Source organism: Podarcis tiliguerta, assembly GCF_965153285.1.
Source record: "Podarcis tiliguerta genome assembly, chromosome: 7".
Lineage (NCBI taxonomy): Eukaryota > Metazoa > Chordata > Lepidosauria > Squamata > Lacertidae > Podarcis > Podarcis tiliguerta.
Genome location: NC_139540.1, coordinates 21,315,464 through 21,334,197, shown reverse-complemented (window position 1 = coordinate 21,334,197; position 18,734 = coordinate 21,315,464). Strand labels below are relative to the sequence as shown.

Genomic DNA, 18,734 nt, shown 5'->3' with positions numbered 1-18,734 from the left:
CATGTATATTTGTCCCTTGTTTTGTTTAGTATTATACATTTATACGGTATAATACTGCTGCTTTTCAGTGAACAGTTTCCATGAAGCCTTAGCTGATTCTCAACCTTACGCTGTCATAGGCCTACATGACCTTCAAGTGTACATGTCAGAAATGAGTTGTAATGGTTTTTATCAGAAATTTCACTTGCTGGTACACTTTTTTCATATGCATCTGGGATAACACTGTTAGCAAGAAATTTGCAGGAGAGAAGCCATTAATGAGACTCCAGTAGCTTCAAATTGCCCAAAGCACACATTCTCCACAGTAGAAATTAACTGGTTATTTACAGCCATCCTCTTACTATATAGTAGTGTGCTATTTCTTTTCCATGGGATATCAGTTTACCCAAGGCCTTCTGCAGTCTTCTGCAGCTGTCAGATCTGAGTGTGAACGACTTTTCTTTATACAATGTGCTCCTTGCTGTTCCTCAACTATTGGGCTAAATGTTTCCTAACTGACCAAATATACCTGGCTCTGACTTGTCCAAGAGACTGGCATTTCCTCTTCTGTGGATGTCCTTTTTGGAAGACAGTTCACAAAGCAAAGGAGAATCCTGAAGGTACTATGTTCTTTGGCATTCTGCACTTCTAAATGCAAAAGAAAAATGGAAAGGTTTTGCATTAGTGTTTGTTTAGCAGAGCCCTACCTTCTCATATTTCATTTGAAGGAAGCAATTATAGCTGCAGTCATTGAATCCAAATTTAAAATCTCATGAAAATGTGTCCAGACTTGGAAGGAACTCCAGAGATTGTGCAGTTTTTCACCAAAACGTGTAACTGCTTTACAATTCAAGCTTTCAGACCCCATCTGCATGTAAGCCCAGGTTAGTGGCTTGTCATGGTTTATCAGGAATAAACAGCATGCTGGTTGCATGCTGTCAAATCATACCTGCTTCACTCCTCCCATGGAGTGAGTCGGAGAAACAAATGAGGAAGCTGCAATAAAGCTTGTCTTCTTGTGATGTCCAAACCCAGGTTCCTGGGGGCCCTCCAAACCTCCCTTTTATTGCGCATAATGAGGATTTGTTCTCATGATACTCTTGGGCAGTCCTCCATGATCCCACATTCAAACTATTTGCACCTTCAAATGTTTTGGGGCAGTCATATTCCTTCATTTCTAACCTGTCCATAGCCTGTAACATTCTGCTGAAATCCCATAATTTTTCATATCAAAAATATTCTGGGTTGCTTTTGCCATCATCATCAGCCAGTTTTTACATGCACAGAAACTGAAGATACTAGCATAAGGAGGAAAGGGAGGTTGTATAAAGGGGAGAGAAAAAGCTACGGGTAAGCGAGGGAGAACATCTGACACGATCAGCTCCAGTTGCGTTTTAGCTGAATATGAGGATTTGAAGATCTCGCTGGACAACAGAATACTGGATGGTGTGCCTGTTCTGTTGGTGAAACCTTGCCCTGGACTGACTGGAAAAGGTCCAGGACTCACTTCATCTTGAAGATCAGAGGACTCTCCACCCCCCATTTTCTGCAGATATACTTCAGGTTGCAGTGAGCCACCTTTGATTGGTAATTACCGTATTTTTCGCTCTATAAGACGCACCAGACCACAACACGCACCTAGTTTTTGGAGGAGGAAAACAAGAGGAAAAAAATTCTGAATCTCAGAAGCCAGAACAGCAAGAGGGATCGCTGCGCAGTGAAAGCAGCAATCCCTCTTGCTGTTCTGGCTTCTGGGATAGCTGCGCAGCCTGCATTCGCTCCATAAGACGCACACACATTTCCCCTTACTTTTTAGGAGGGGAAAAGTGAGTCCTACAGCGCAAAAAATACGGTATATCTCCTGTTGCAGTTGAAGCCTTGTGGCAACTGATTTGAATTATGATTGAAGCCTTTGTGGATTTTGCTTTGCTTTTGTACTCCATAAAATAGAGTTGTGCCTTTCCCCTTCTGTGAATTTCTGTTCCTGCTTACGCAGTCTGTGAAACCCTAGTAAACCCCCACACTATGTCGGTGCTTCCACAATTGGCACTGCGCATCATAGGAAGTGTGAATGAGGACCAGCTCCAGGTGGTCTGTTTCACACAAAAATGCAGTTTTAACCAAGAGCCTCTGCAGAACTGTATTTTAGAGAGAAAACATTTCCATACAGATTGGCTGGTAAATAAATCACCTCTAATGAGGTTTTCGAAATAATTTCCTTCCTAGATAACTCAAGCTCCACAAATGGAACATGTACCACATTTAGCAACCAAACAATGGTTCACATTGCTCACTTGTTCAGATTCTGCCATATTGCCAGATTATACAAGAAATCCCATTTTGAATGTCCCAAATTTCCTGTTATTCAACAGCTGTAGAATTGGCTGCAGTTTTGTCAGCCTGACAGAACAGAACTCCGCTTGGGCAACAAGAGCAAGCGATGAAAATGAGGCCTGAGGCAAACATTCGTAGGAATTCACCACCTGGCACCGTGGCACCAGCACTGCAACATGCTTCTTTGCAGCTCTGTGGTACAAAATACACAAGTGTAGAGAAATCCAGCCGCTTTAAAAGGGTACTTTTAAAACAGATTCACAAGGAACTGCTAGCAAGGGAGAAATACCCATATGACATGCAACCCCCACCTGCCTGCATGATTGAAAAGCATTAACGGAGATGTAAAGAAGTGAGGTTTGGGCAGGGAAAGAGATCAAACAACTGGTATTTTATTATTTATTTATTATTGAATTTATATACCTCCCTGTTTATTGCTGAAGGGAAAGTTAGCAGTGCGGGAGCAAACTATTATTATATACAATCATGAAATCGTAGAGTTGGAAGGGACTTTGAAGTCATTAAACCCTAGTCCAACCCTCTGCAATGCAGGGATATGCAGGTGTCCCAAATGGGGATGAAAATTTCAACCTTGGCATTATCACCACTGCTCTTTAACCGACTGAGCTATGCAGGCTGAGCTGACTAAACTATAAACTTCCCAGGGTAGAGATGTGAACCAAGTTCAAGTTTTTCTAGATTACAAAATATCATGTAATTCACTATTTTGTGCCCTCGTTGAAGTGAGCACACACTGAGTGAGATTTTGGAAGCACTTGCTGGGTTATGATGCCCTGGACCAAGCCATTTTCATTTTTTTAAACCCCCATTTTTTGTAATATTAAATCTTCATCTTTTCCATATGCATATTGTCAGGGAACTGCCATCGGAGCTGGAGGCGGAGAGGAGGCTCCAGAGGGATGGCAGAGCGGGTCCCAGTAGGGAGAGAGGTAGCCCATCCGCTGGGGAAGGAAATCAGCGTAACACCAGTGGAGAAGGGGGGCAGATGGGGGAATCGGAGAGGTGGCTCCAGGACTCTTCGCTGGAGACCAACAGAGAGAGTACGGGTACTCCGCTGCCCACACCCTCTCTGCGCAGAAGACTTCCGCGCAGGCAACAGGGGAGGAGACTGGGCGTCAAGCAGCTTTTATGCTGGAAGCGGTTTAAGAAACGCCCACTGACGGATCCTGCCAGCGACTGAGGCAGCCATGGAACTTGAGGTTGTCCAGACAGAAAGGGTTCAACCAGGCAACCTAGCCAGGAGTAACGGCAACTTACGCACGAGCAACCCCTAGAACCATTACAGATATATACAGTCGTACCTTTGGATACGGAATCTTCCGGTTACGGCCATGGCAAACCCGGAAGTGTATACTTCTGGGTTTCGCCGCATGTACAGAAGCGCTCTGTGTGTCTTGCGCATGTGCAGAAGCACTCAATCATGCCACGCGCATGCGTGGAAGCACACCTCTTTACATATTTTCAGGGTGTGAACGGACCCCCGGAATGAATTAAGTTCATATCCGGAGGGTCCAGTGTATTACAAGTCTGTAGTAAAAGTATGTAAAATTAGACAACCCAAAATGTGTTATCAGTTACAGTGGTACCTCGGGTTACAGGCGCTTCAGGTTACATATGCTTCAGGTTACAGACTCTGCTAACCCAGAAATAGTACCTCGGGTTAAGAACTTTGCTTCAGGATGAGAACAGAAATTGTGCTCCAGCGGCACGCCGGCAGCAGGAGGCCCTATTAGCTAAAGTGGTGCTTCAGGTTAAGAACAGTTTCAGGTTAAGAACGGACCTCTGGAACGAATTAAGTACTTAACCTGAGGTACCACTGTTATTATTATTAGTAATGCAGCAAAGCCTGCAGAAAGCTTAGGCCCAAGGTGTCTGCAAGACCAGATTCCCTCATACAGACCTGCCTGGGTTATGAGATCTTGAGCGGGGCTTCTCTCGGTCCCACCACTCTCCCAGACATGCTTGGAGGAGATATGGGAGAGGGATAGGGCCTTCATGGAGGCTGCTCCCAGACTTCCTCCCTAGAGAAGCTAGACTGGCTTTCTCGTTGCCCTTATGCCAGCAAGCCTTTGGAAATTGACTGCTTTTAATTAAAGAGCTGGCATAGTGCTGGTTTTATTGTAGTTATTGGTATGTTTTAAACAGATGTTATATATGTATATAGTTTTCATTCTTTAATTGTATTTTCATGATTGATTTTTCTATATTTTTAGTACTTCTTGTTTTTAGCTGTAAGCTGCCTTGAGTCCTGTTAGGGAAAAAGAATAATAATAATACAGATTGAACTCTCACACATCAGCTGATGGAAGGAGGTTTCAACCCTCAAGGAGCTCAAAGCCGAAAGCCGAAAGCAAGATTTCAACACAACTTTGTCCATCAGCTGACTATCTCATTAAGATGTAAGATGACTGGCAGGTAGATGGCCCCTCCCACTAGTGACAATAGGGTGGTGGAGACCTGGTCCACTGGACCAGAAATGTTCCTTACCTGTGCTCTAAAAAAAGCTGCCAGTACTCCATGCCAGAATGTATAGTCAGAAAAAGCACTGGGGGTAAATATACATATATAAGGAAGCGACTGTGGATAAGCCTGTTGGCTCCACCCCTCCCCACGTGTTCCTACCTCTGTTCCTGAGGCCTCCCAGGCACAGCCAGTCTGAAAAAATGCTTCAGATGGAAGATGCTATGTGTTTTGGGACTTGTTTTTCCTACCACTACCACTACTACCACCCTTCTCATTCCTACTGATTTATTGACATTATTTTGACAGAAAAGTATGACTGGGCCAGAGAGGATTGCCCAACACTCCAGTACATTCCCCCTATGGCAGCCTCATAAAGGTGGATCTGATGATGAAATTAACAAAGCTTTTCTGGCAGCCTGGGTTCCCATGCCAGCCATATCAATATTCACAGTTTATTTTTATTTCCTCTTGCCTCCTTGTTTTTGGGGTAACCTGTCCATAACACAATATTAACGCTTTCAGCTATTCCCGCAAGAAAAGGATTTCCTGTTCAATATTTTCATAGGCTCCCTCCCTCCTGTTGTTTTCTGAAGTGATCTTATAATATTCTTTGTTGACTCTGTGTTATATCTCCCTTCCCTGTAGATCTTTCTACAGCCACAGAAGGAAATATTTCATGTCCTTTCCTCAGTATTTACAGTGTTCTTGCTCCTGTCAGTATTACTTCTAGTTATAAGATCAGACAAATCATATCTCTGGCTTTGCCTTTACAGCATTTCTTTATAGCTCTGAAGATGGGCTCATTGCTTCATGTTTATGTACATTCATTGCCCCCCATATATTCCCTTTCTGATGTGTATGTAGAGGTCTATGCCAAACTGAAGGGCAAACAATAAAGGTGCCAACAAAATTAAGAATTGCCCAATCATTCTTTTGCCAAAGTCTGTAGAAAACCCACTGCTGAAAATGTTGGGGAGTTTCCTATAACTTTCCTATCTAAGCTGCTGCAACATTTTGGAGTGATATAATAGCTAGAGGTTGCTATTCAGCCTGTAAATCAGAATGGCACACCTTTTTTTGTGGGAACACAAAATGGGAACCCCGTTCCATTGATTTCCTTAACTGAATCCCAAAGTCCTGCTGTGATATGAATTCTGTGGCATTGCACAACACATTCGGCTATTGGTCCTGAACCACAGTCCTTTTTGCGTGTGAGTTTGGATTGTCTTTATAAATACGCTGCAGAGAAAAGGAAAATTTTGAGTTCCTGCCATTTAGGAATGCTGTTTATTTATTTAGGATATTTGCCCCAAGGTGGTTTGCTCCTTTAAAGTACTATAACAAGCAAACATCACAAATTATTGAACAACAGAAGCCTTCTTCAGATGATGCATATACAATACAGCATATATGGGGGGAGGGCATTGTGCAGCAGGGACAAGCCTGATACCCCTGTCCCCTCCATCAATGTTTCTGTCACCTTCCTACTCCTAGATTTCCCAAGGTGCTACGGCTTCCTTCTTCATGTGATGGTGACAGGGGCAAGTGAGTGGCAGGTTGAGGCAAGCAAGCACGGGGCCAAGTGCATTCAAATCCCTGCTCCTACTGCCTGAGGCACTTATTTTATTTATTATACAAAGGTATAAGCCACTACGCAGCTTGAAGTACCACATATTTTAAAAATGAAGTACAAATAAACTTTTAAAAGCAACAACACAATTTCTACAAAATCTAACAAAAAACCCCAAAGCAATTTCTACTGATGTGCAACTAATCATAGATTTTAGTTGTGAACCTTTATAATCACCAGTATTTATGTCCCTTCTCTGCACACACATTAGCAACACACTGCAGATCTATCTGAGTCCCTTGTGGACAAAGGTGCATATATTGAATGAATGGAGAAGCCCACATGTATGAGAGTTTATATGCCTATCTGAGTGACCATGGAACTTTGGATCAGCGTGATATATTTTCCCCCTTTCCATTTTATGTACATTACATAAGTGTCAGCAGTTGGTTGGGTTCCCCTCCTTTCATGCCATAGAAGTACAAATAATGGTTTTCAAACATCAGCAGGTTAAAATGTATACTGCAAGATGCCACTAGCAGGAGCAATTGATAAAATTTAGGTAGCATGTCAGGGGTTTTGTGCACACAGTTTGCATCTGCTAGATCATGAGGATTTGTTGGACATGTGGGAACAATGAGGGCTACATACTGTGATCTGATTTTTTTTTATTCAAGGGTATTTGCATAGCAGTTGGAGGTACAAAGACACTGGGCATTGGAAGACTGAGATGCTTACTCCTAAATAAATCACGATTTATTTAACATGTATTTTAAGTAGTGCTGCAACCAGCTGTTTAGCAGAGATTCAAACTCTGGGATACAAACTCCTTTAGGCTTGCAAGCTTCAATGCCATGCCCATCATATCTAGAATAATAATAATAATAATAAAGCCCAGTAATCTAGCTGCCACTGGTTGTACGTTTATTTCAGCTTTTTGAAAATCTAAAATTGGGATGTGCTGCAAAAAGACACTGATCATGCAAAACCAGGAAAAAAATGCTACTCATTTTGGAGCCGTGTGATTAGATCCACCATGCATACATTTAGCATTCTTCTTACCTTGAATTTCATGGAAGTCAGTGGCAGACAGATCTATTGGTAATGCATAATGGTAACTTCAGATATGCATTCTTCATGCCGCATTTGTATATGCAAGGTGTATTCTATTCTTCCTCTAATTCGTTACCTTTGAAACAGTGAGGCACATGGAATAGTATGTTGCTTCTAGTAATACACCAAAGGTGTTTTCAAAAAACAGATGCAGGGCTGGTGTGTTTTTTAAGAGTGGGGAAAAGGAGGCTGAACTGCATGAAAAGCGTTAATCTTTATCTGGAGCCCCACCCTTTCTTTCCACTGCTCAGCTGATCAGTGGAGGGCATGGGGGGGGGTATGTACAATTTGGCAGTGGGCCAGAAGTAGCCTGGAGGGCACACACTGAACACCCCTTAAGTGGTGTGTGTGTGTGTGTTTTAAGAGCATGTTTCTTGGAAACTATGCATACTGACTGGAAAATATTCACATTGGCCAGAAAATGTACAAAATCAACTGGGATTTGCACATTCCCTGAAGTCCACTGGAGGTTATGTATCATGACAACCAAACATGCAAAATTCAAGTGATACATGCACATATGCCAGGCCTGTTGGAAATTATGTATATTGATGGGGAAATGTGCACAATTCCCACTTTATGGACAGATTACATGCACATTTTTCATCAGTTCTAGTGAATGTGCACATCTCGTTTGAACTGGTTTTTATATACAGTATATTAACTGTTCCCTGATGTTGGGAAAGATGGAGGGCACAAGGAGAAGGGGATGACGGAGGACGAGATGGTTGGACAGTGTTCTCGAAGCTACCAGCATGAGTTTGACCAAACTGCGGGAGGCAGTGGAAGACAGGAGTGCCTGGCGTGCTCTGGTCCATTCGGTCACAAAGAGTCGGACATGGCTAAATGACTAAACAACAACAACAAAACAACATATTAACTGTTCAACTTACATTGCAGAGAGAGAGCATATTATATAGAGCATTCTATTGATTGTGTTCCTTTTTCTATCTCATTTTTGTATGTTACTTTATTTGGATATAAACCATTCTAACAGCTGTTCTCTGAAGTGGCACAGAAACGTAAGAAATAAAAAATGCTTAAGCTTCTAATGGGAAGTGTTTAAATACAGCCCCTCCCAAAATCTTGCAACAATCTTCAATGAACTCCAGCTAGATCAATGATATTTTAATCATGAATCTATCTCACTTTACAACTTTGCATTATGCAACCAAACCGAAATTAATAAATCCTCAGCTCTATGGCCCTCACATTAATCCATATTGATATTTTCCATGCTTATTATTTCTGCTTTTTCTAGCACAAGATATCCAATACTTACAGCAGTGGCAATTGACAGTTACATTTGCTGTCTAATAAGATCGTGTATTGATATATGACCAGCCAACTGAATAATAAACGGATTTCTTCAGAGGATACATGGGAAGCAAGGAAGATTACTTATTTGCCTCATTTAATTCTATTGATAAAAACTGGTCAAGAAGGATACTTGAATAAAAGCTATTCTGTATGCAGGGCAAGATACAAGTTGTATGTGTAATGCCATGGGCACATCTAACCCAGCACTGCCTACTCTGGGTGGCAGCAGCTGTCCATGATCTTAGATCTCCAGGGTTTCAGGAGTCTTTGCTTCTTCTGCTACCTGACTCAAGATGTCAGAGAATTAACCAGTGATTGTATGCTGCACCACTGAGCTGTTGCTGTTTCATTGTAAGGGCATGAGAAGAGCCCTTCTGGATCAAATCAATGACCCACCTAGATGCCCATGGGAAACTCACAAACAAGACCAAGCGCAAAAGCACTATCCCCTCCTGTGGCTTCCAGCAAATTTATTTAAGACTAGCAGTGAGGGTTGAGTCAGCTTCTTTAAAAAGTCCTGTTGATTCATAACAAGTGAAAAGCAAAAGCAAAATTAACTCATTGTTTCATTGTAAAACTGCTGTTTACTGAACCCCAGGGTATATCACAGACAGTAACAAATCATATCTGGATACATTTAAGCTCATTCTTTCCTCTTCCATTTTCATTATTTTCTTCATTGTTTTAAGGCTGTAACCCTCTGAAAGTCCATGATCTTTAGATTTCAAATGGGGTGGGTTATGTAGGGGAGTGAGATTCTTTCTGCATGTTTTAATGAATCTCTCTAGACACGGCGGAGGAAGAGGAGTGCGGGGGGGGGAGTGCCCCGCCCCCAGCAGTGCAATCCCCAGGGTACCAATGTGGCTGCTGGCCCCCACTGGGTGCCCCACCCCTGCAGGTAGTGTGCTATGCCCCCAGGATGCGCACCAGCCCCAGCCCCACCTGCTTCCTGCTCTCCCCCCCCCCCCCGTGCCAGAGCATGAAGCTCCACCACTGTCTCTAGATCAGCCTTTCTCAACCTTGGATCCCTGTCTGCTGTTGGGCTGCAAATCCTGTTATCCCTACTTATCAGGACCAATGGTCATGGATGATGAGAGTTGTAGTCCAATCACACCTGGGGAGCCAAGGTTGAGAAAGTCTGCTCTACAGTTAAAAAATATTCAAACCCCTAATGGCTTTGAAGCAGGAACAGAGCATCTGTAGAATCACTTACACCTAGGAGTTAAGATCGGTATCAGAGGCCCCCTGATATGTCCCATCAGCATCAGAGGTGCAAAAGATGAGGAGGCGATAGATACTAGGTTATCTCCATGGTGATGCCTAGATTGTGGAAAGCCCTTTCTGAAAAATAGCTGCCTTCTTTTGCAAGCTCTTTGGTGCACAGCTAGTATCTTTTTGTTCCTGCAAGCTTTTAATCGCTGAACTCTGTGGCTCTGTAATGATATTGATTTCAGGCTCTGTTTTAATTGCCATTTTACTATTGTTGTTGTTGTTGTTGTTGTTGTTGTTTTATCCTAGTGTTTGTCCCGAACAACATCTGAGTTTGTAGTGGTGGCCCAGGGACCACCATTCACATACTGTATAGAAGTGATCAGGTTTGGCCACGTTTCTTGATTCATTTTGATTCATTAATCAGTTTTTCTAATCAGGTCCCCAACATAGGCACAGCATAGCTCTAAGCAGCAAACATCAGAGTTCTGACATTTGTGGAGGTTGAGTAATCTGGAAGGAAATCATCTCCAGTGTTGAACAACTTCTCTGAATCCCAACTAATGCTGTAATTTGACTGATTTTATTAGCTGCAGCCTTCTCTCCACACACACAAACCTTGCCATAAAATCTCCTTGGGAGGGAGGGTACATCATCACATTGTTCCAAGAAATGCTTGCAATTCTACTTTCAGTGCACACGGCAGCTGCTCTTGCCTGTTAAAAAGGAAATAAAATAAAATAAAATAAAGCAGCCTTTGGGTCACCTCGTAACTTCAACTACCTTTTGGGGTGTGTGTAAGAATTCTCAGAATTCTTTGGGGTTTTTTGAAAGTCCATGAAGTAATGCAGGAGAAGGGCAGAACAGACTTCAAAAGGAACACATCTGAAAGTGACATGAACTGGAATTTTAATGATTTGCCCATCAGTGCTAACCATAGTTGGCCATGACATCCAAACCAACAAACTATGGTTTATGTTTGCTCTCCAAATCAGAATTGGAGGCTCACGGGGAGAATTGTTACTTGGAGGCCAATTACTTCAGCGCTTACTGGTGATAACAATGGAACTAAGTAGTGCTTATCTCATTTGTAAACTGTCCTATTAGAGCATAATTACACAACAGACTTCAACCAGTTTAGCAGTCATCCTCTTGCCATAGGGAACAATAGGAACTGAAGATCTGTGAAGGGGTAGGGGGCTAGTGATTTTCAACAAGTAATTCTCAACATCTTTTGCAAACTCAGTTACCTGGAAGCCATGAAAGTTAAACGTATATAAACAATATAGATATATACGTAGTGTGAATAGGTCACTAAAAATCAAATTCTGTTAATTTGAAGAGACCTTAACTTCAAGTATATTTACAACCATAGTTGTAATGGATAAAGGCTACATGATATACAGGCATTTATTGTAAACCAGAAGACTCTCAATCTTATAGGATGCAAGCTCATTTTCTAATAAATAATTTTTTGAAGAAATTGTTCCTATTATTGGGCAGAAAGCATCATGGGAGACAGAAGTATTCCGACACAGGTGAAACATTTAGCAGACTCTAGAAAGTAGTAGTTTGCAAAGTGCTGTCTAAGGTCACTAGCTGACAAGGTCAAGCATTGGATTTAATCAAATTAATTTTGCAGCAGGAGGTTTAGCCGCAGTTGTAAGACAGAGCAGTCATATCAGGTAAGGAATGCTAAAAAAAATAATAAAAGCAGCAATATGTCTTCAGCATAAAGTGAAATATATTGCTCACAACCATATTCATCTTTAAGGGAATTATGAAAAGCTTTAGGAAGTATTATTTTTAAGTGCACCTTCCAATGTCACTGGGTGGTAATGCAAAGCAGTTTGTGATGTAGCTTAGTCTGAGTGCAATCTCTGGTAACAGTTTAAGGTGATTATATCAGTGATATGCTGATGCAGCTAACGTGAAAGGCTCAGAACTTTGGCTCTGTATTTCTATTTAGAAGTTTGTCTTATGCTGGTCTAAGTTGACTGTGGCCTGTTTCAGGCTTCCTTGAAGTTAATGGCACCTTGCCTTTGGTGTCAGGGAGCACTAGGAGGCAGGACTAGAACTCTGACATTTGCTTTGCTATTTCTAGCCATGGGACTTGGAAGACAATTATGTGTTGGTGACCTTTTCATCTGCAGTGATAAACAATCAAAGGCTTGAGATGAGAATAGACTAGAGCCTAGCAGAATACGGGCTATTTCAGAACAAGATACGAACTTTACTTTTCCTTCCATCTCCTTGCCATCTGTACCTTTCCTTTCTGCTCATTCTCTCTTACCTGGATTTGCTTCACCTGTCTTCTCTGGATTGTTTTCCTAATTCTGTTTGGCCACTCCCTCTTCAAACTTTTCTTTCATGGCCCCCCTCCATCTGGTCCACATCTCCCTAACTACCCCCTTCTAGGGCCTTGTTCATTTGCCTCCCTCCCTGCCTCCCTGCCTGCGCTGTCTGCTGAGCAGCCTGGGACGGCAGCTAAGCCAAGAATGCAACACTTAAAGATCAATGGACAAACAACCGGGACTATCCCTAGTAAGCAAAAACTGTTTGAGCATTTGTGATATACAGTGGTACCTCTGGATGCGAACGGGTTCCATTCCGGAGCCCGTTCGCATCCTGAGCAGAATGCAACCCGTGTCTGCGTGTGCGCGGGTCGCGATTCGCTGCTACTGTGCATGCGTGTGATGACATTTTGAGCATCTGCACGTGTGCGAGCTGCGAAACCCAGAAGTAACTGTTCCGTTACTTCCGGGTTGCCATGGAACGCAACCTGAAAACGCTCAGCCTAAAGCATATTTAACCCGAGGTATGACTGTATGTAGTATGCTATGTATTTGAAAGAGTGATGAAGGTACCCGTACATTGTATGAATGGATTATTTTTACATAAGAATGTACAGATATATTTAATAGCAGCATAGAATTGTAGAGCTGGAAGTAACCCTGAGGACCATCTAGTCCATGGGTAGGTAACCTAAGGCCCGGGGACAGGATGCGGCCCAATCGCCTTCTCAATCCGGCTCGCGGGAATCAGCATGTTTTTACATGAGTAGAATGTGTCCTTTTATTTAAAATGTATCTCTGGGTTATTTGTGGGGCCTGTCTGGTGTTTTTACATGAGCAGAATGTGTGCTTTTATTTAAAAGGCATCTCTGGGTTATTTGTGGGGCATAGGAATTTGTTCATTCCCCCTCCTCCCAAAAAAATGTAGCCTGGCCCACCACATGGTCTGAGGGACGGTGGACTGGCTCACAGCTGAAAAAGGTTGCTGACCCCTGATCTAGTCCAATGCAACTGTCCCACATGGGGATCGAACCTGTGACCATGTTATCAGCACTACGCTCTAATCAACTGCATACCCTCCAACATTTCTCCAATGAAAATAGGGACATCCCATTCCATAATAATAGTTTTACTATTTACACCCCACACATCTTACTGGGTTGCCCCAGCCACTCTGGGCAGCTTCCAACATATATAAAACATTAAACATTAAAAAAATCTTCCCTATACAGGATTGCCTTCAGACAGCTCAGAAGTCGAATAACTCCATACCCTCCAACATTTTTCCAATGAAAATAAGGACATCCTACCATACCCTCCAACATTTCTCCAATGAAAATAGGGATGTCCTAAGGAAAAGCAGGACATTCTGGGATCAAATCAGAAATCGGGGTGGCTTCTCTAAATCAGGGACATCCCTGGAAAATAGGGACACTTGGAGGGCCTGCAGCTGAGCTCTCTCCTCTTTGTCCAAGTTAATGCAGATTTTTATTCTTACGAGTGTTAAAGTGATGCCTAATTTAACAACTAAATGTACATGGTGTATTTAAACACAATAATTTTTGTTTTAACTTTTTCTTCAGCTGAAATGACTTCCTAATTGTGTTTTTTAATTTTATTGCTTGTTTACCTTTCCAGACACCTAAGGCAGTCACAATCAGATTGAAATTATTATTTGCCATTATGAAGCTGAAATTTTTGTTTCAACCAGGGTAAATTAAGAATGGATTATTTGTTTTTGCTCTTCAGTTTTCAAAAGACAACTTCAGCGTCAAAAGTTTAATAAAAGAATTGAGCATTAAAATCATACCTAGTTTCCATATAAAAACAGAAATGTTGACATGTACAGAAAAAATAACAGTTGTTGGAAATTATTATTTTAGCTTATAGCACAAAAAGTTATCTTAATATTTAGAATTTATATAATGAATTTCAGGTGTTCAGTGTGAATAAACTAGTTTCTCAGTGATTCATGAGAACCTTGTAAGGAAGGCCAATATACAAAGAGCGTGCTAGATGCTGTGAATCTAATTTTAAATATTTTTTACATAATTATATTAATTTTTCAATTAATAAACATATATTTGTGCATTTTTTATTTTTACCTGAAGGGATGAAAACACATTTAGAAGCTCATTTTCAGCATAAATGTTCCTCAAAACCTTGCACATGCATATATTAAGCTTGATTTATATGAGTGTTCTTTTTGTCAGATAGTTTGTGAAGAGAAGAGGAAAAAATAATCCAATAAGAATACAGAAACTGCCCCATATGATTTCAGAATTTATATAGATTCATATAATGAATGTTGATAGTGGCAAGCTAGTGAATGACCCTCAAGTTAAATGCTTCTCTCAAGAAAAAAAAATTGAGTAGCAGATAAATTTGATGAGGATCATAACCTATTCATAGATAATTTATACCAGAATGAAAGCTTTTAAATAAACTATGCACAACAAATAACTTGAGTCTCTGGGATCTGTGTGTGCTTAAAAGTGGTGAGTTCTAGATTTTACTATATTGTGCAGCATTCTAGATGACTAATAAAATGCCTATTATCTGAATGGGTGAACTGTGCACAGGGGCAAGTATTTATATTGCTGGGTCTCTCTATGTGCTCTGTTGCAAAGTTTAAAGTAGGGAAATGAAATGGACAACCTACTGCTTCTTCTTGTTCAGTTGGCAACTATTGGTTTCTCTCTGCGTTCACCTGCAGTTTCTTCTGCCCCCTGTCCTTGTAGAGGGAGAAACATGGACTTGCACCATCCATTAATCAGAAGCCTCATCAGCCAGCCCCTAAATCCACCTGTGGCCTTGTGCAGGCTTAGATTGTGAGGCTTTGGCCAGCGGCTTTGTGAGGCTTCGCTTTTTGAATTCTGTGCAAAGTACTTTGATTCTTTGAAATGCTAGAGAAATAAACACTGGGTTCCTTTAACACTTACTGTGGGAAAGGGTATAATACTGTAAGTAAACCTTCCCCAGTATATTCCTCATCTCCCGCTCAATGAAGGGCTTCTCAGAAGTATGCTGTGCATGGTGTCCCCTTGTCTCACTAAAACTATTAGAATAGAATCGTTAGTGAATTTACAAGGTACAAGCATAAAGCCTCTTTGTTAAAAGAGTCATCCAATGAAATGAAATGAAATAAAGCAGGGTAGTAGAATTTTCTTTTCTTAATTGCAGTGCAATAAATTCATATAAATTAGTACATAGTACATAGACAAATCTATCTATGAAGGCATGGTCTTTTGAATTATTACTTCACATGTTTCAAGGTGGAGCAGGTTTCAGAGAGAAACTTTTGTGAGACTGCCTTAAAAGGGGGGGGGGGGGTTGAGGGCTCCGATAATTCTGCCACTCAGAATAAGGACATTTTCACACAACATAAGTGCATCTTATTCTTGTTTACAGAAGCTCAGAAGTTTATGAAGTTGACATCATTGTTTGATTTTTTGCCCAAACTGGGGAAAGTCATAACAAGGATTGCAGACAATCTTCCGCACTCTTTATTAGAGACAGTGTTTTTCCCCTTGGGGGTATGCATACACCTAAACATTTTGTGAATCTTTGTACTTTTGTCCATTTACTGTATTTATTTCCCTCAATTTGAACTATAAAATAGTGATTTTCTTGAGTCAAAATGAGAGTACCCCTAAACATTTGGGGGGGGGGGAGGGAAAGCACTGATTAGAGAGTAAGCTCTCCTGGATAGTTCTCTTACTACTCTATTTGCATGCTAAGCAACACTCAGGAAAAAAGTATAATGGAATACTTTCCAGGAAGTATGTTTTAGACTTGGGTTGTCAAAGTGCCTTTAAGCATTTCTGGCTCTGCGTTGTGAATGCAGTCCCTAGATTGGCTGCAATGGTTCTTTTCCGCTTTCTCTGTCCCGAATCAACATTCCCACGTGAACACCAACAGCATGACTCCAAGGAGCTCCCCACTATATTGCGGGAAAGTACCCTTCTGTTATCAGGATATGTACTTAACTTCTGTGAGGGGTGCAAGGTCCTATAGTTCTAACGGGTACCAGTTGCTGCTGTTTTGAGGGCGGGGGCTATGCATAGAGTAAAAAAAGAAAGAAAACACACACACAAACACTGAGGGCAACAGGAGGAGGAAGTGGAGGGTGCTTTGCCAACTCTGAGGGGAAGCCACTTTCCTTATAAGCGGGGTCTCGTGCGCATTTGGCGGACAAAACTCCCCCATGCCAAGCGCCCCCCCCCCGACTAAACCGGCTACTAGGCTAGTAGTACTAGCCACGACGGCTAGACCCAAACCTCCTCCAGCACCCGAAGGCAGCGTTTGCCACTGAAATGCCATCTGGGGAAGGGCAGCGGGAGAAAGAAAGAGAAGGGGGGGGGGCGGTCGCCAGTTGCCCTCGTGTCCTGCCCGCGGTTGTGCCCCTACGGGAAACAGGATGCTGGGCTAGATAGGCCTCGGGGCTCCCCTCGCGCCCTCTCCAGCCAACCCCCCACCCCTCGCGCAGCCGGTCAGTCTGAGGGGAGCGCTGCTCGGAGAGCGACACCGGCGGCAGCATCTGCACAGGGAAAGACGCCACAGAGAGAGAGAGAGAGGCGGGCGAGGGGGGGGGGCCGGGAGACCGCGCTCCCTCCTTTTTCCTCCTCTCCCCCACCTCCCCAATCTCTCTTCTCCTTCCGTCCTGCCTTTCTTCCCTCTCTTCCTTGCCCCCCCTCTACCACCACAGTTCTTTCTGTTCTTCTCCCTCATTCACTTAACGCCCCCCCCCCCATAATATACCGGACACGCCAAATCTCCCTTTCTTTCTGTCTTTCCAACCCCCCCCCCCCCACAGCCCTCTTCCCCTCACGCGCACAAGCGCGCGCGCAGGCACCACACACACTCACACACGTGCGCGCGCGCGCGCCTGCCTAGCTTGGGCTCTAGCCTCCCTCTCCGCTTCTCTTTTTTCCTGTCATCTCCCATCAGCTCCTGTCTCTTATGAACCCGGCACGTTGACTTGCTTCGCTCTCCCTTCTCTCTCTCTCTCCTCTCTCTTTCTTTCTCTTTCGCCCTCTTCCACCCCCTCACACCTTCCTCCCTTCCTCCCCTCTTCCCTCCCCGCCCCGCACCTACTTACCTTACACCCCCTTTTCACACTCTCAGTGCACCTGAAACAAGAACAGCGGCGGCGGCGGCGGCAACAACAACAACAACAGCCGCCACCAGCAGCACCAATACCGGCGAGCAGCATGTCCCGAAGGAAACAGAGCAAGCCCAGGCAGATTAAACGTAAGTTTCCCTCAAGAGTGCGGGGGGGGGGGGGCGGAAAGGCGACGAGGCTTCTCCCCAAAGGGTGCTGCTGTGTATGCGTGTGTGTGTTTTAGCTAAACATAAAAATGAACCGAGAAATTAATAACTTCGGGATGGGGGCAACCAGGTCGAGGAGAAGTGGCAGCGCCCTGCGGTGGAGTTTCGGACGGCGCCTACTTGTGTTTTCGAGGGCTTGTCGCCTTTAAAACAATAAAAAGAGCTCTGCTTTTGGACTCCTTAGCCACGGAGGTTTTCCCTGCAGAAAAGTTGGCGTTGAACTTAGCGCGGAAGGAGTTGTTGGGCGGGGAAGGGGAGAGAGAGAGAGGAAAGGGGCTTTGCTTTTCTCTCTCTTTCAGGTAACTTGTTTTCTTTCGCTCTCTCGAAGAGGAAGTGGCGCTGGCGGGGCAATGCCTCTGGCAACCGCGCTGGAGCCTGCAGGCGGTGCTTGAGGGAGAACTTTGGAGGGGCAGAGCGAGGAGAACCGCGGTGGCGGAGCGCGTGCAGAGTTCCAAGCCCCTAAAAAAAACAAGGGGGGGGGGGAGCCGATCTGCGGGAGCTCTTCTGCTTACTGTGGAGGCCATAAACTTCGCGTGCGGTTTCTCTGGGGGATTTTTGCAGTCTCCAGCAGCAGGAGAGAAAAAACAACAACCAACCAGCCGCCCGTCTCTTGCAAACAAACAGAATTCTATAAATCAGTTTCTTTTCAAAGAGACGAAACGGTGCAAACTCTTTCCAGGGAAGCGATGGCTTCTAAACGCTGGCAGGCAAAGCTATCCCATGCTTGGATCTTTAGGAATCGACCAGTACAAATGGGAGTTTTTATTAGAAAAGAAGTGTATTGAGAAGGTGGAGCTGGTGGTTGAATAATTCTGCTCTTTGTAACACCCCTTCCCCGAAATCTCCAACAAAATCAGACACATTCCCTTGTGATGTCAACTTCCTAAACTTTTCGGAGCTTTGAGATTTTTTTCCCTTCCTTATGCTGTACAAGGCAGTTGGTCGCCACTTGAAGTAGCGCTGGTTGTTTTCAGAGGATAAGAGATTCAGTGTAAAAAACAGCGGTGGTATCCTAATAGGTTTGCATAGACTAGCCTGTTCCCCAAGCGCCTTTCAAAACGCAATGTCATGTGACTTGTCCAGACTCTTTAAATAGCTGT

At 43.3% G+C, this 18,734-nt stretch overlaps 1 protein-coding gene across 7 annotated transcripts in view; it reads left to right on the top strand.

The window, feature by feature from the left end:
* Positions 1 to 18,734, top strand: part of ZFPM2 (zinc finger protein, FOG family member 2) — a 448,057-nt gene that overhangs the window by 107,131 nt on the left and 322,192 nt on the right. Inside the window, exon 1 of one of the 7 annotated variants that reach the window (XM_083450425.1) lies at positions 16,800 to 17,556. The exons of 5 other annotated variants lie outside the window; for them this stretch is intronic. In XM_083450425.1, coding sequence (XP_083306551.1) covers positions 17,517 to 17,556 — 40 coding nt within the window. In that variant the 5' untranslated portion in view covers positions 16,800 to 17,516. Of the gene's footprint in view, positions 1 to 16,799; positions 17,557 to 18,734 lie in introns of those variants that run through there. One more of the 7 variants, XM_083450419.1, reaches the window with a different exon arrangement.